Source organism: Rhodnius prolixus, unplaced genomic scaffold (assembly GCF_049639745.1).
Source record: "Rhodnius prolixus isolate KJV_2025 unplaced genomic scaffold, Rpr scaffold_2, whole genome shotgun sequence".
Lineage (NCBI taxonomy): Eukaryota > Metazoa > Arthropoda > Insecta > Hemiptera > Reduviidae > Rhodnius > Rhodnius prolixus.
The window spans coordinates 13,545,830-13,564,149 of NW_027411592.1; the positions used below are offsets into that span (position 1 = coordinate 13,545,830).

An 18,320-nucleotide genomic window follows, 5' to 3' on the forward strand; every position below is an offset into this window, starting at 1 on the left:
ACCATCCAATATTTGGGAGTGTTACCACTGGGTAACTTCTCCACTCATTACTTATCATTTATTGCTCTATTGTATCATTGTTACTTATAGCGCTAACGCGCTGATTGTAGCACAATAAACGCAAAAAAAAAACCGCAAGAAAACAAATACAATAATGTAAAGAATGATATTACTTCTATTTGCAGCAAATAGAAGTATCTGTATTTAAATAATGAAACAACAAATTGTAATATCTCATTTAGTCAAAGTAATTTTAGTAATTTTAGCTCTAAGGTTTAATTTTTAAGGTTATTTGTATTGCATCATTTTTTATTGCACATCATGGAAAAAAATAGAGTGATATTTTGTTAGTAAACACGGCTAAAAATTAAACTATTCAATATAAACTAATTAAATCAAAACATTGGGGCCGTGCCCCCTGATTAATATGACGTAGGCTGATGATTATTGGTGAATCTTTAAGGCATTTTATATTTTTTTGGTCCAAAATACTTAGAAAAAAATAATTTATCTTATTGTACAGACGAAATTTATCTCATTGGTTTCTAAATTAGTTTCCAAAATTAATTTATTGTTGAAATAGATTGTTAGAATTACACAATGCGAAGGTCATGGCTGTATTAGAGTAAATACTAATGTAATTACACCAGCTATCAAATAAATAATATATAAAGATATAAATATAAAGGCAGTTATACTAATGCAATCTGTTCCTAATATTAAGAAATATTACGATCGAGAAGCAAGCAAGATCAGCAAAGCAAGATCTTCGATTGGTCTTCCAACGTTTTGAGGTCCTAGTGTCCTCTAAGTGCTTCCTTCTCATACTTTCTATTTTTTTTTTGGGTAAAGGCTCAAGCTCAAAAAAAAATATATCAGCAACTAAAACCCAAGCTCAATTATGAATTTCAAGTTAGAAGCTCTGTATTTGTATATTGGTATGTATAGTGTATTCGTTAGGAGAGTTGTTATAAAGGTTGATCATACGAAAAAGCAAAATGTGGAAAAATCTCAACTTTAGCAATTCTTTTCCATTTTTATAAAAAGGTTAAACTTACCAGTTTTTTGTTATAATATAGGGCAAATCCTCCATTAATAACTGCATTTTTATGAAACAACCCAGTTCTAATAGATTTCGAGAAAAAAGTCGTCAAAAATTGGGCAAAACGGCATTTTCAGAATTTTGTTTGTTCTTCTTCTTATTACCTTTTTTGTAAACTGCGTAGCGCCTAAACGCGCGAACTGATTTTCATGAATGAGGTGTCATTCGATTTGAAATTTCATGTAGATGTGCCTTTGGGGGGTCTCAAAGATGTATATGCAATGGAAGAGGAGTTAGCTTCATTTTTGTATAGCCCTACTAAAACAATTATTACTAATAACTCTGTAAATCTTGGCTCGTTTTTGATTAAATTTGGAGGAATGGAGGACGAAACAAGAAGAAATCTAGACGAACTGGAAGCCAATTCGGTATTATTCCGTTTATTTTATATTACGTTTTTCAAAAGTCAGCTTCACTTTATATATATATTTTAGCTTTGGTCTTAAAACTAGACAACAGAGACGAAACAAGAAGAAATCTAGACGAACTGAAAGCCAACTCGGTATTTTTCCGTTGTATTTTACCTTTCAGTTTCCAAAAGAAGGCTACCCTTTATGTATATTTTAGCTTTGGCCTCAAAACTAGATAACAGAGACAAAACAAGTAGAAATCTAGACGAACTGGAACCCAATTAGGTATTTTTCCGTTGTATTTTACCTTTCAGTTTCCTAAAGAAGGCTACCCTTTATGTATATTTTAGCTTTGGCCTCAAAACTAGATAACAGAGACGAAACAAGTGGAAATCTAGACGAACTGGAACTCAATTAGGTATTTTTCCGTTGTATTTTACCTTTCAGTTTCCAAAAGAAGGCTACCCTTTATGCATATTTTAGCTTTGGCTTCAAAACTAGATAACAGAGACAAAACAAGTAGAAATCTAGACGAACTGGAACCCAATTAGGTATTTTTCCGTTGTATTTTACCTTTCAGTTTCCAAAAGAAGGCTACCCTTTATGTATATTTTAGCTTTGGCCTCAAAACTAGATAACAGAGACGAAACAAGTAGAAATCTAGACGAACTGGAACCCAATTAGGTATTTTTCCGTTGTATTTTACCTTTCAGTTTCCAAAAGAAGGCTACCCTTTATGTATATTTTAGCTTTGGCCTCAAAACTAGATAACAGAGACAAAACAAGTAGAAATCTAGACGAACTGAAAGCCAACTCGGTATTTCTCCGTTGTATTTTACATTACGTTTTCAAAAAGTCGGCTACCCTTTAAGTATACTTTATCATTGGCCTCAAAACTAGATAACAGAGACAAAACAAGTAGAAATCTAGACGAATTGGAACCCAATTAGGTATTTTTCCGTTGTATTTTACCTTTCAGTTTCCAAAAGAAGGCTACCCTTTATGTATATTTTAGCTTTGGCCTCAAAACTAGATAACAGAGACAAAACAAGTAGAAATCTAGACGAACTGGAACCCAATTAGGTATTTTTCCGTTGTATTTTACCTTTCAGTTTCCAAAAGAAGGCTACCCTTTATGTATATTTTAGCTTTGGCCTCAAAACTAGATAACAGAGACAAAACAAGTAGAAATCTAGACGAACTGAAAGCCAACTCGGTATTTCTCCGTTGTATTTTACATTACGTTTTCAAAAAGTCGGCTACCCTTTAAGTATACTTTATCATTGGCCTCAAAACTAGATAACAGAGACAAAACAAGTAGAAATCTAGACGAATTGGAACCCAATTAGGTATTTTTCCGTTGTATTTTACCTTTCAGTTTCCAAAAGAAGGCTACCCTTTATGCATATTTTAGCTTTGGCTTCAAAACTAGATAACAGAGACAAAACAAGTAGAAATCTAGACGAACTGGAACCCAATTAGGTATTTTTCCGTTGTATTTTACCTTTCAGTTTCCAAAAGAAGGCTACCCTTTATGTATATTTTAGCTTTGGCCTCAAAACTAGATAACAGAGACAAAACAAGTAGAAATCTAGACGAACTGGAACCCAATTAGGTATTTTTCCGTTGTATTTTACCTTTCAGTTTCCTAAAGAAGGCTACCCTTTATGTATATTTTAGCTTTGGCCTCAAAACTAGATAACAGAGACGAAACAAGTGGAAATCTAGACGAACTGGAACCCAATTAGGTATTTTTCCGTTGTATTTTACCTTTCAGTTTCCTAAAGAAGGCTACCCTTTATGTATATTTTAGCTTTGGCTTCAAAACTAGATAACAGAGACAAAACAAGTACAAATCTAGACGAACTGGAACCCAATTAGGTATTTTTCCGTTGTATTTTACCTTTCAGTTTCCAAAAGAAGGCTACCCTTTATGTATATTTTAGCTTTGGCCTCAAAACTAGATAACAGAGACAAAACAAGTAGAAATCTAGACGAACTGGAACCCAATTAGGTATTTTTCCGTTGTATTTTACCTTTCAGTTTCCAAAAGAAGGCTACCCTTTATGTATATTTTAGCTTTGGCCTCAAAACTAGATAACAGAGACGAAACAAGTAGAAATCTAGACGAACTGGAACCCAATTAGGTATTTTTCCGTTGTATTTTACCTTTCAGTTTCCAAAAGAAGGCTACCCTTTATGTATATTTTAGCTTTGGCCTCAAAACTAGATAACAGAGACAAAACAAGTAGAAATCTAGACGAACTGAAAGCCAACTCGGTATTTCTCCGTTGTATTTTACATTACGTTTTCAAAAAGTCGGCTACCCTTTAAGTATACTTTATCATTGGCCTCAAAACTAGATAACAGAGACAAAACAAGTAGAAATCTAGACGAATTGGAACCCAATTAGGTATTTTTCCGTTGTATTTTACCTTTCAGTTTCCAAAAGAAGGCTACCCTTTATGTATATTTTAGCTTTGGCCTCAAAACTAGATAACAGAGACAAAACAAGTAGAAATCTAGACGAACTGGAACCCAATTAGGTATTTTTCCGTTGTATTTTACCTTTCAGTTTCCAAAAGAAGGCTACCCTTTATGTATATTTTAGCTTTGGCCTCAAAACTAGATAACAGAGACAAAACAAGTAGAAATCTAGACGAACTGGAACCCAATTAGGTATTTTTCCGTTGTATTTTACCTTTCTGTTTCCTAAAGAAGGCTACCCTTTATGTATATTTTAGCTTTGGCCTCAAAACTAGATAACAGAGACGAAACAAGTGGAAATCTAGACGAACTGGAACCCAATTAGGTATTTTTCCGTTGTATTTTACCTTTCAGTTTCCTAAAGAAGGCTACCCTTTATGTATATTTTAGCTTTGGCTTCAAAACTAGATAACAGAGACAAAACAAGTACAAATCTAGACGAACTGGAACCCAATTAGGTATTTTTCCGTTGTATTTTACCTTTCAGTTTCCAAAAGAAGGCTACCCTTTATGTATATTTTAGCTTTGGCCTCAAAACTAGATAACAGAGACAAAACAAGTAGAAATCTAGACGAACTGGAACCCAATTAGGTATTTTTCCGTTGTATTTTACCTTTCAGTTTCCTAAAGAAGGCTACCCTTTATGTATATTTTAGCTTTGGCCTCAAAACTAGATAACAGAGACAAAACAAGTAGAAATCTAGACGAACTGGAACCCAATTAGGTATTTTTCCGTTGTATTTTACCTTTCAGTTTCCTAAAGAAGGCTACCCTTTATGTATATTTTAGCTTTGGCTTCAAAACTAGATAACAGAGACAAAACAAGTAGAAATCTAGACGAACTGGAACCCAATTAGGTATTTTTCCGTTGTATTTTACCTTTCAGTTTCCTAAAGAAGGCTACCCTTTATGTATATTTTAGCTTTGGCCTCAAAACTAGATAACAGAGACAAAACAAGTAGAAATCTAGACGAATTGGAACCCAATTAGGTATTTTTCCGTTGTATTTTACATTACGTTTTCAAAAAGTCGGCTACCCTTTAAGTATACTTTATCATTGGCCTCAAAACTAGATAACAGAGACAAAACAAGTAGAAATCTAGACGAACTGGAACCCAATTAGGTATTTTTCCGTTGTATTTTACCTTTCAGTTTCCAAAAGAAGGCTACCCTTTATGTATATTTTAGCTTTGGCCTCAAAACTAGATAACAGAGACAAAACAAGTAGAAATCTAGACGAACTGGAACCCAATTAGGTATTTTTCCGTTGTATTTTACCTTTCAGTTTCCAAAAGAAGGCTACCCTTTATGTATATTTTAGCTTTGGCTTCAAAACTAGATAACAGAGACAAAACAAGTAGAAATCTAGACGAACTGGAACCCAATTAGGTATTTTTCCGTTGTATTTTGCCTTTCAGTTTCCAAAAGAAGGCTACCCTTTATGCATATTTTAGCTTTGGCCTCAAAACTAGATAACAGAGACAAAACAAGTAGAAATCTAGACGAACTGGAACCCAATTAGGTATTTTTCCGTTGTATTTTGCCTTTCAGTTTCCAAAAGAAGGCTACCCTTTATGTATATTTTAGCTTTGGCCTCAGAACTAGATAACAGAGACAAAACAAGTAGAAATCTAGACGAACTGGAACCCAATTAGGTATTTTTCCGTTGTATTTTACCTTTCAGTTTCCTAAAGAAGGCTACCCTTTATGTATATTTTAGCTTTGGCTTCAAAACTAGATAACAGAGACAAAACAAGTAGAAATCTAGACGAACTGGAACCCAATTAGGTATTTTTCCGTTGTATTTTACCTTTCAGTTTCCTAAAGAAGGCTACCCTTTATGTATATTTTAGCTTTGGCTTCATAACTAGATAACAGAGACAAAACAAGTAGAAATCTAGACGAACTGGAACCCAATTAGGTATTTTTCCGTTGTATTTTACCTTTCAGTTTCCTAAAGAAGGCTACCCTTTATGTATATTTTAGCTTTGGCTTCAAAACTAGATAACAGAGACAAAACAAGTAAAAATCTAGACGAACTGGAACCCAATTAGGTATTTTTCCGTTGTATTTTACCTTTCAGTTTCCTAAAGAAGGCTACCCTTTATGTATATTTTAGCTTTGGCTTCAAAACTAGATAACAGAGACAAAACAAGTAGAAATCTAGACGAACTGGAACCCAATTAGGTATTTTTCCGTTTTATTTTACCTTTCAGTTTCCAAAAGAAGGCTACCCTTTATGTATATTTTAGCTTTGGCCTCAAAACTAGATAACAGAGACAAAACAAGTAGAAATCTAGACGAACTGGAACCCAATTAGGTATTTTTCCGTTGTATTTTGCCTTTCAGTTTCCAAAAGAAGGCTACCCTTTATGCATATTTTAGCTTTGGCCACAAAACTAGACAACAGAGACGAAACAAGTAGAAATCTGTATCTCTTGATATTTAATTAACCCTTGCTCTTAACTTTTTAAACTGTAAGTTCTTGTTAAGGAGATTTTTGATTTGGAATTTGGCCTAATAAAGATATTATTATTATTATTATTAGGACTTCGTTCCAGGATGGTTCGTTACAAGCGAAAATAACCAAGATTTGATTTCCACTGCAGTATTCTTACGAAAATTAACATTAAACGTTCGTCTTTCGCTTATTTTAAATTAAATACCGGCAAAGGCTTTGTTTGATTAAGAAATCTCTACTGTGAAGATGACAAAATTGTACAGTATCATGTTGCAATCGAAAGTTTATTACGAATTACTTCCATTTATATATCATTTAGGATCGTTACCATATACAATATGATTATTAATGAAGTCGATGTATATATTTCATGGAAATTACTAACTTTATATCTATCTAATAGTTTATTCTTTCTTTTATTTGACATTAAAATAATCTTTTAATTTTTGATGGAAAAAGTTTAAATTTTCTTTATTCCTTTCTGGGAAGCTATCGTTTTTATGGGCATCTAAACGTGAATTTGTCTTTGGACATACTTACGTAAGTTCACAAGCCATTTGACGCAACATACATTCATATAGACAACATAGGACCCGATATTAACTTTGAGATGAAGAATGTTTTTTCCTACAATGTACGTTCAATGTACAATGTAACTGATTCTATTGTACTATAATTATTTATTTATTTTTAAAGGATAAAGCATACTTACATTTTTTTGAAAAAGAAAAGTATACAACGATTTTTTAATGGTTTTGTAAATTTTGAAAAGACTGATTGTCAAATCAAATGCAAAAGCGAAACGAAATGAAATCGTTAGGTCAGAAAGTGTTTATTAAAATTAGTCAAGACATAGAAATGTCTAAACTCCAGCACTGCGGATCTGCGCTGTATGACCTCCTTACAGAGAAACTTTTAAATAATGAACATTGAATTTTTATGAACTGTTTATATAATTCTAGTGTCAAGAAAGTTGTTCAAGGCATTTGATTTAAATTTGATTTATTTTTTAATCATCATTTTAAAATTAACCTAGATGTTATTCTTTCATGAATTACAAATGAATGATTTTGTATCTAATTCATTTTTATCAATTTTGTTATGTCATGCCGTTTGTACAAATAGCCACTTTGCTGCAGTGCCTTGAAGTGCAGAACCCGTTTCATATCAATAAATAAATTCATCTGAATTTCTGGTTATAATTACATGGTTATGACCGGCTTAAATAATTTTTATAAAATGCTTATAAAACTAATTAACGCTTTTGTACTACTTCAACAGATGATTTATTGAAAAATCTAATTTATTTGTAAAGATCTTGTCATGCATACATAACCATTCGCTCTAAGCCTAGTAGACTAGTCCTTCAGCGATCTTAGCCCCAGATGCTATGAAGCTGTAAAAACACAGATATTGATGCCTAGGTCTTACACAATACACCTTTTGTTCCTTGTGATTCCCTAAACAAATCACACTCTATGATAACAATCCCTTTCAAAAATTCGTTAATAAAAGGTCCTTATAAAAATAAACAAAAGTCCTTAACAATAATTTGATTTTCAACAAAGTTTAATAACATTTTATTTATTAGATATACCTGAATAAAATAATAATTTATTGTATTGAGTGATGTAATAGATTGGTTGGACATGTTTCATTTCTACTGAGGATTATTACAGTTTCTGCATAGAACAATTTTATTGTTTGTAACAGGAATCTATTTGCATGCAGTTTTGTATCGTGCAATGAAAACAATAGAGAATATTTGTTGTGTAGATTTACAGCACTCCAGTTTCGCCATTAGCCGCTTTACAATGAAAACACTAGATTTACTAGATGAATAAGTACATGTTTATATATTTTTAAACATAAAATTTCTTATTATTTTAATGTTATTTCATAAGACGGGTGGCATGCAATTTCTTATTAAGTGATGTAAGTGGGAAATCTTGTTTGGAAAACTGTATTTTTTCTTTAACTTCAACTGAGATAAAAATAAAAGCGCAACAGTAGAGAAATAATTTTTCTTCTTGTTTCATGTTTCATGTTTCCACCAGACTGATGAGAAAGAGGAGTGATTTTAGAAATTGGAGTGTCTGCTGGTGCCAATTAAAGCATCACTCAAAAACGTAACAATTAGAGTAAGTTTCAAATTATTATCTCAGGAACTATTAGGCGTATAAACGGTAACAATCATTTAATGATTAAAACTCTTAAACTCTTCATAACATGTTTTAGATACAATCATATAGGTATATACATACATATAATTTAAAGTTTCAAGGGAAAATTTGTTATGTAAGTGGCTCCACAACATTTTTACGATTTAAATTTTTGGAGAGAAAACCCTAAAACCTTTCACTTACAAATTTCCTGATCCAAAATTCAAGTTACTGTTTAGCATCATTACATTTGTAAATAAAGCATTCTACTTCACTTGAATACAATGCACTGCTGGATTTTATTTAAGGTACAATATAATCCACCTGAATGAGTTACATTGTTTGAGAAATAGTCTCATCTCTTAATCACATCCGAAAACCTCATTTGCCATAATATCAGATTATTTTAAATATTAGGCTCAGTTATTTGCAGTTGGCTACCAAACTAACTATTAAGTAGATGGCAAAGTAAATAGGTATGCTTTACTCAGTTTTCTTTTTAAAAAAAGTCAACATCGCTTCCTCAAATGTATGTTATTTTCTTTACCGCGCTTAATCATGTTCTATAGATTTTGATAATATTTTGTCAAAATTACATTTGTCTTTCCTTAAAATCAGTCATATAACAGCAAATTAATTTTTCTTTGTAATGTTCTTAATTATCGCATAGATAGGAATGGACTTTGCTAGCATATCAGTTTAGTATTCCATCTCACGGGTTATCTTCTTTCTTTAAACTCTTTCCTATTCGAATAACTACTCAACTTTTGCTCCTATTAATAGAATTCAGAAACCGCACCGATGTTCCAAAGAAATAGAATAAGCTACAGATGTTCCAAAGCAAGGTACTATGTATCGCCATAGGTGCACTTTAGGTTGTGCGGAATGAACAAATAAATTTAAAGATAAATGGATGCTTTCAAAACAAAATATTTTATGGAGAAGGCAGCATTCAGATTTCTAAATTAAGTACGATCTCCAGAATGTGGACAATACTACCGGAGTGTCGGATGGCAGAAGTTGACTAAAACAAAAATTACCACTGGTCGAAACTTAATAAATATTACATATTACATTATTTATGTAGTTTTTGAGGCACAAATATGCGGCTACAATATAAAGCTATTTCTCTTCTGAATAAAAAATGGAGCGCTAAATTGAGTTTTTTTCCAGCAAAGTTAGAAGATTAGTTATTAAATCACTTTTTTGAATAAACTGAATTATTCAAACATTCAGCCTGCAGGAAAGTGAGGCCGTGGTTATTTATCTATTTTAAACGATGGATTCATATTAATTATATGAATTAATAATTACGTAATTATACTTACGTTTTTGATATCAAGCCATGAGTAATGATAACCGTCAGGATTCAATATTGGTATGATAATCCATTGTACATTGTCAACCATTTCTGGATCTTTGGAAATCTGGCTGATTATATATAAAGCAGTTATTGGGGCTATCCATTCTCGAGCATGTATCCCAGACTCTATAACTGCAGCTTTGGCATCCGAAGAACCAATTCTGGCCCCTAATATTTCTCTGCCTTCCTCACTTCTTCCTAGTACAATTAGTTCGCAACTATTTTCATCCGATAACTGATTTAAGTATTCGACAACCTATGATTAAAATGAATGCTATTAATTTAAATTCTTATCACAAAAATCTATATTCATTGAAATATTTATTAAGTAGTAAATAAATCTTGATAATTTTCTCTGGTTCATAATTTTTTTGAATGAAATTAGCAGATCAAAATATTTGAAGTAAGATTTCAAGTTTTCATAAAAGTTATTAACTAGTAAGTAGTTTTCAAGAAAATTAAAAGAAAAAAGAAAATAAAAGCAGAAATTTGTGAAATTGGTCTATTGTTTTTTTGTTAACTTGGTGCCCTAATCAAGCCAAAATAACTTTGTTGATAGAACTTTAGATTAAGCTGTGCCGCCACTTTAGAGGGATGCTTGTGATCGTACTTCCCTTGAATACCCTCCGAAATTGATTTTCTTTCTTAAAATGTTGCTGTGTACATATAGACCGGTTTCTAAAAATTGTCTTTGGAAATATTTTTGAGAAAATCGTGAAATACTTGAAGCTACACAATAAAATCGCACTAACGGTTTAGGTATTTTAACCACAACCTTTAGTGTCAACGCGGTCTGGTATGCGTCTATTCAGATTTCAAGGGTTGAGCTTCCTGCAAGTCTTTTTTTATACACTTAAGCTCAGAATTTTCTAGGATCTGAATTCCGAAATGTTGTATGTCATGTTGGTTGTGGAAGCAGTAAAGAAATTAATGTCTTATAGTATGTTATGTAGCTTCAACCTAGATCTAGTTTTGCAGATTTTCAGGTTGTCTTCTTAAAAAGTTAGATAACACAAGTAGTGCATTCACAAGTTATAATATTTACTCAGGATGATATTATACTTTTAACAAACAACCTAAAGAGGGCGAACATCTGATAAATAGCAATGAATAATATAGAACAAGATGCGAGGGGCATCCTACTATCTGAGGCAATGAACTGCACCAAAAAGGCTTGTCGGTCACCCTGAAAATCCCAAGAAAACGCCTGCAGAACTTAACTTCTGGTTCAGAAAGTATCTCCTCAACGCTCAAAGTTCGCTCAAGAGGCCAACCCCTCTCATTGACCTAAACTTTGGTAGCAAATAACCCAATTAGAAACTAAAACCTAATTCAAAATACTAGTCTCTAAAACATCTTCGTATCACGAAAATTTTTGGAGAAATTTGAGCTTCTTGGAAGTAGTTGTCAGCTGCCAATATTCCAAAAACATTAATTAGCATTAACTAGGAAATTGGTGCTTGCAGAAGGCGCAAATTTGTGGAAAGGTAATGTTAATAAATTGGAATCCATTTCCGTCAATTAAATTTTAATGCTCTTTAATTTACGAATGTCTACTATCTTATTATTTTTATTTAATTTGATATATTTTTACAATACTAATTTACTGATTTGAATATTCACAAAATAAAGCCTATATAATTTGCAAATAGCAATTAGAAAGTGGCAATGAAAATATTTGAAGGATATTACCACAGTCTTGTTTTTCTTTGCAAGAGTTTTGCTTTGTTTTGAAACATTTTTTTGTTCAGGTTTACAAATTGAAGGTAATGTAATAAAAGTTTAATTTTTTATTGTTTATAAGTTACATCATTAAACTGGTAATACTTAGACTACCTAACTCAGTCCCTGGGTCCCACTTAGCACTTTCAATTTTATATATACAGGACGGTAATGGTAGCGCCAACCAATCCGGCATTTTTAATGTTACTAATCGTTCAGACATTTTTCTGGTGTGAATAATGGTTCACTGGTAAAGAGGCACTGAAAGCTGAAGTTGGAGAGGTGACAGTTATTAAGAATTTGCTGGGTAGTGAAGATTCGAACTAGCGATATGTTAAGCATATAATGTAGATTCAGAAAAAAGATTTCAGTAGGGATTGAGTTAGATTGATCGTGTGAATTCTAGCCACCATAAATCTTTAATACACATAGTCTTATACAAAGATAAGACTATATACAAAAAATATAGTCACATATTCAGCATCGTGAACCTGTACAGCAGTCACTTTTGTCATACTGAAAATTAACTAGTTTTCACTGTTGTTCCAAAATTTTGTTCCTTCCCAAAATTCAACCAGGGGGGGGGCAAAAGAAAGCTTTTTCGAGAAAGTTTTTCCGCCAGAAAAAAAAATAAGGTGATTGTTTCCTAGCATTAAACTTAGGGCTACAAAGTATTGCAATAAATGCTATGCCAGACTGTCCTGATTATCTAAGAATCAGGAATCCTTGAAGAGTGACAATTATTGGTGGAACTGTAACGGAAACACCGCTCCAGTTCTTCTACAGAATATTCTACAATTTGTAATGCTTGCAAAATATCATAGATGACAATGTTCTTCGTTTTGTTAATTAGATCACATACAAAATAGACATCGTTGTTAGACAAAATAGGAATGGTTGTTGTGATTGTTCTCCCACTACCTGAACAGTATCACCTCAACCCTGAACCCATCATCATTCAACAATATGTATAATGTACTAATTAATAAATTATTAATTAAATTTATTGTTTGGTGCGTTATTGTTGGATAAGTTCTCAGTAAGTGCTGGAATGTGAATATTAGCTGTCCATGTCAATGTTATTTGTAGTACAGCTACGAAATTTACTATTGGACTCTTGGTTTTGAAAATAACAGATAAATAAAAAAAAATTACGAAAAACTTCTGAATAAATAAATTATTAAGGCTACTTATTTAAGAAGCACTATATAGTGGTACTAGTCTTTTTTGGCTCACTGTCATTACGAAAAAAAATTTTTACACAGTCTCTTGCAATACTTCGTTTAAACTGATACATCTGGAAAAACATCAATTAAGCTATTTTAAAATAATATTTTCCTCAGAAACTTGGTTTCTCCTGAAGGTTTTTAAGACACCTTCTTTAAGATATCATAATTTTTAGTATGTAAAGGCTGTAAGAAATCGTCTAACTTGTAGAGACTCAGGCTGGAATCATGGTCCTGATTTAAATGACATCTGTCTATATATGTAAATTGTAAGTAATCTTAGTTTTCAGCGATAAAGCTAAGTTTGTTTACCGTAAATCTGGTCTAGTGTGTTGTTTACTAGTTTGTCGTATTGTTAAAGGATAAATCATTTGAACTTGAGAATCATGTTCTGTGACTGTGAGTTCCTCTGGTGGGGACGACTTTAATGGCCGTATTGTTAATCTAAATTATGATCATGATATTTTTGTTAGAGGCTTTTCACAATAGAAAGACATCTCTCAATGATGTCATTAACTAAAGATTTGATTTAACCGAGTTTATAGATATCTCTGGTTTGTTTTCTTCAATGGGCATTCTGTGATTAAAAACTGGCCTTTCTTTTTTGCCACAATTTCTTTAGTGCTTTCAACTGTACAAAATCAACCCTACCACAAATGGTTTAGCGTTATCAAGTTTTGGTCAATCGTAAACACGCTTTGTTCGAACAAGATAAAAGAAAATATTAAAAGTCTTATTTTCAAAATATTGAAATTATATTATTTATAAGTTTTCATTGATAAAAAACGATCATTTTATTTTAACCATCCTATTAACCAAACGTAACAAACATCTATGTTAGGATGCGATGTATCTATTTTCTCAACTCAATATACCTAGTCTAACTCCAGTATCTAATAGATCTTTGCATTCCAAGGAGATGAAACTTTGATTTTGTTGCGCTCTTGCTGTACTTTCTGTTCAGCAAGAAACATACCGGGAGAATCCTGTTCAGGATACCCAACGAAACTTGTATGGATGCTTAAATCAGTTAATGAAGATTTTAATGGATTAGTTAGTTGGAGAATTTAAAATAATAATCATTAAAGAAAGAATAGTTGTTACAAAAATGAAATATAAAAAGAAACATAAAAGAAAAACGAAAAAATCTTAAGAAAACTGACTCGAACCTCAATTTACAGAGAGAAAATATAAATGATGAAGAGAGATAATTGGGATAGAGAATTACTACGGTCGGGCAGTTCCGAGCATACAAGGTGTAGGTTAGCAGAACAAGTTGTGACAAGGACACAGCTGAGTGTTGAAGAATTTGTTGCAACACCAAATATAGTTGATCAAGAATTTTTGTCCGACTGCGAGAAATATCTAGATCTCCAGAGAAGAACGAAAAAAAAATTGGTAACAGTTTCTCTTCTTAGAAATAGAAAAAGAAAGTAAAAAACTGTAACACTTAATAATTATGTGGAGTATTGTTCATCTTTTTTCATTAATCCAAAAAGAAGAAAGATTATTGCCAATTTTAGACATAATTAATAGCAGAGGAATATGAGTGATTTGGTGTGTCTTCTGTCCTCAACTCAAGAGTAGATCAGAACAACAGAAGACACACTAATGCTAATAATGATAATGAATAATTTGATGCTAATAATGTAAAAAATTGTATAATTGTTAATAAGCTTATGTCCTAGTGCCTAGCGGTCGAAAGCTTGCCAACAAAAAAAAATTATAACTGATATTGTCAATAATCTTTCTTCATTTTTTAAATTGCTTACAAAAAATGAATCTATTAAAAACACTCTTATCACAATTCTTACGTTGGGGAAATTGACAGAATTTCTTAGGGATTCGATCTACACTTATTTAATACCCTATAACATTTTATATATGGAAAAACAATGCACAAAAGTGCTACTTTGAGGTCCAAATACCCTTACCTCTTTCTCTAATAAAAATTCATGGAATAATTTTCCACCCATTCCTATGTGACCTTAAAAACGTTAAGTTTCTGTTGTATATGATTTTCGAGACAGTCACCAAAAAGTGTCAAACACAGTATCAGAAAGCCTGAGCTATCCTAACCTGAATTTCATTTGAATATTAGTCAATTATTGCCGATTTTAACCAAAAGCTAACCCAAAATTCGAGAAGTTTTAGAGTTCATTCTCCATTTCAATTCTGCGGACTTCAAACTAGCACCAATTTGTTTTTTATTAATTTATTTTATTATTATTTATTTATTTATTTTTTGCAAAAACAGTTCTTCATGTTTTTGGGAAAGACCTCGAAACTTGTTTTTCGGGTGAAAACAAAATAAGAATCTGCACGAATTCTTAAGATGGACATCAGAAAGCATTTTTATAAAAAATTCATTTGAAAATAAAATACATTGACAGAACAAAAGAAATAGAAGAAAATAAAACTAATTGATTGATTTACAATTTAGTAAATTGGTGTGAAAAACATTTTTTTTTTTTAATTTTGTTTCAGTTTGTATAAAATTTGTTTGGTTGTAGTTGGTCAACAGTTTAATGGTATAATTTAACACAGTTATACGCAGTTATAGCACTACGTTTATGTTTGGAAATTGCTGAGGAAAATTGTCCTCACAATAACGTAGTTGATACATAACTGCGTGAAATTACATGAAAAAAAATGCATGAGATGTTACTCATAATATATCACTTTCTCTCAATACTTTCACATATGTAATTTATGAAATTATGGAATTGCATAAAGTGCATCCTTCAGTTTTTATTTTGGAGACTTTAAACGGTCTGTTTTTGATAAATATTTTAAAATATATTGCCAATAAATTGGAATACAATGTAAGAGTGAAATAAAAGTAATTCGTTGTATATTCCAATGCAAATTGTGAAGATGATTTTTACTAAATGATGGCAAAAAGAATGACGATTACAGCCGGGTTAACTGCTGTAACGTTTGTCAAATCCGAACTCACTGAATCAGAACTTCCACAAAGCGAGCACATACATAATTAATTGTCTTTATAATTATTAAGCAATTATCCGTTCCTGCCGCTTCTTTTGTTTTAAGAAAACTTACAATTAGGCGATTGCTTAGTCAATCCTTGAATGAAAATATTGTCATTTAATTTATTTAATAAAGAAATACTTACTTGATCGTAGCAAAGGTAATTTGTAAAATCAACTGCGATTCGTCTTCTAATCTCTTGAAGAATGTTTCTATAGAAACAAAAAGTTCTTGTCAGAAAACTTTTCCATTCTTTTTTATTTTAATATATTTGGCCAAATTTGTTCCAAAATTTATTTATTTTTACTAGAGTCTTACCCCTAACAGGTAATTGATAAGATGAAATTATTTGGGTTTAGGCTTATATTTGCAATAAATCCACATTACTGATCAAGGTTTTGACTAAAATTGGCAATAACAAAGTGTAGACTTTATAGGCGACTATTATCGACGAACAAACATTGACGGTAAATCTTTACAATAGCTCCCCAGAGGCGTGGCCTAATTCGAAGTGATTCTGATTCGCTGTTACTATAGAACCCGCCATATTCAAATATAAATATAAAACTATTTATTTTATATTCACACTTAAATCTAGCGGGTTATATGGTAGCACCGAATCAGAATAACTTCGAATTCTTTATTTATTTCTTAATGGGGGGCTTCGCCCCCCACACCCCCTGATTTTTTCTTCCCCCTATACCCCCTCCTAACCTACCTAATCACCTTCAATTTTTTAATTTTTGTCACAACATTCATTACAATAATTACACAGAACAACACAAAAGAAACTACCTTATTCTGTGGAGTCCTTTTCCTGAGGAGGGTATACTTGTCGAACTCCATTCTTACTCACACTACAATCATGCTTTAATTTAAAAAAACCCGCAAATTTAAAACGCTCATACTCATAAAGTTACAAAAAAACGGCACCTCCGGTCACATACAGAACACTCGCGGGAACTATTAATACATTAATCAGGAAGCAGTTGCTATGCAGTATGTGTACTGCGCATGCGCGCTAAACATAAGCGCTACGAAATTCGCACCATCCGCACATCGACGGGAAGTAGTTTTTATTTTCCCCGGTAGGTGCTCTGCACTACCCACACCCTAAAAAAAACAGGCCACGCCTCTGGGGAGCTATTGTAAAGATTAGCCACATTGACATTTAATGAAGGCCTAATGGATATTTTAGGTCAGAGTAGACGTCAATTTCACTTTTAGGCTCTTAAGAGTGCTTCTAATTGTAATTGGTGTGATCAAGAAATAAGAAATTTCATCTTTAAGATAAAGCGCTTTTTGGACTACCCTTTTTACACGCTTTCGTAAAATGAAGTGCTTTTTATTTGATCAAAATTCACACAATTCTTCAAAACAATTATTATAACTATAAAGGTATATTTAGAAATTAAGGATACAGGAAAAAGGATATATTTAGTCATTCTCACCAGGTAGCTTGTGTTGCACTTGGATTTCAGATGACTGAATGAAATTATTCAAACATTACTGATCAAGGTTTTAATAATGTTTGTTAGCCTTTTATTTTATTTAGAATGAAGAAGTGTTAAATAAAAATAAAACTAACCGTTTTTTAAAAGTGTTACTGAAAAGCAATGAACAAACCGCAAACATCTATATAATTTACTACCTCATTATAGAATCTCTTTCTACTACTTCGCTTTTATATTTATCTCATAATTACACCGTTTTATTATAATTATATCTGGTATTTTATAAAGAAACATATGATCAAGAGTAATTAAAAAAATGATTATTTTTACACATATATGAATTGTAGATTTAAGAAATTTTAGGACTGTTTTTAAATGAGAAGAGTCTAAAAGTTTTTTCAAGATTGATGTCTTAAATTACGATCTCTAACACAGTATATTTACTAAAACTTAGCTGTGATCTATATTATCTTAGTCCTGGAAGTCCCTGTTTTTCTTTGAAAATAATTCCAGTTCAGATTGCTCCTCTTCCCAGTATAGTTTTGTTTTATTTTGCGTTTGTTCAGTTGTAAAGGGAATACGCCAAAACATTGGGAAAATTTGTAAAATTGAAGGTTGAAGGTTGGAGATTGGAATTGAAGGAAAAATGGTACTGAATCAACGATCTGCTCAACATTATTTTTAAATTCAAGAGTGGGAACAACAGCATACAAAGATGTGCAGCATCAATTGCAATTTTAGTCTTTCTTCTTATTTTTTAAAACTTTTTGTTTAGACATGAGTTATACAAAATACTTTAAAGCGCCAGACAAATCTCACGGCCAAAGGGTTTAGGGTTTTCTAAAAAACAAGGAAACAGTCTTGTTATACAGAAACAATAGTTCATTCTTACGATATTAAGGGATAGCCATTCTAATAATGGCCTGTTACAAAAATAGGCTCCATAGCCACCTTTAGCTCCACTCATCGCCTAATCTTAAGAAATCTTGTGCTTGACACCAT

The 18,320-nt window shown here is 31.9% G+C and overlaps 1 protein-coding gene across 3 annotated transcripts in view; it reads right to left on the minus strand.

The window, feature by feature from the left end:
- LOC141449003 (carboxypeptidase B1-like) overlaps nt 1–17,609 on the minus strand; it is a 27,567-nt gene extending 9,958 nt beyond the window's left edge. For all 3 annotated transcript variants that reach the window (XR_012455289.1, XM_074117976.1, XM_074117977.1), the window contains exons 1-3: nt 17,453–17,609; nt 16,010–16,076; nt 9,891–10,181 (exon numbers count right to left, since the gene is read on the minus strand). Coding sequence is in view for 2 of the 3 variants with exons in the window: in XM_074117976.1 (XP_073974077.1) it covers nt 9,891–10,181; nt 16,010–16,076; nt 17,453–17,499 (405 nt within the window). In the remaining variant the exon portion in view is untranslated. The remainder of the gene's footprint in view (nt 1–9,890; nt 10,182–16,009; nt 16,077–17,452) is intronic.
- Nucleotides 17,610–18,320: the final 711 nt, after the last annotated feature.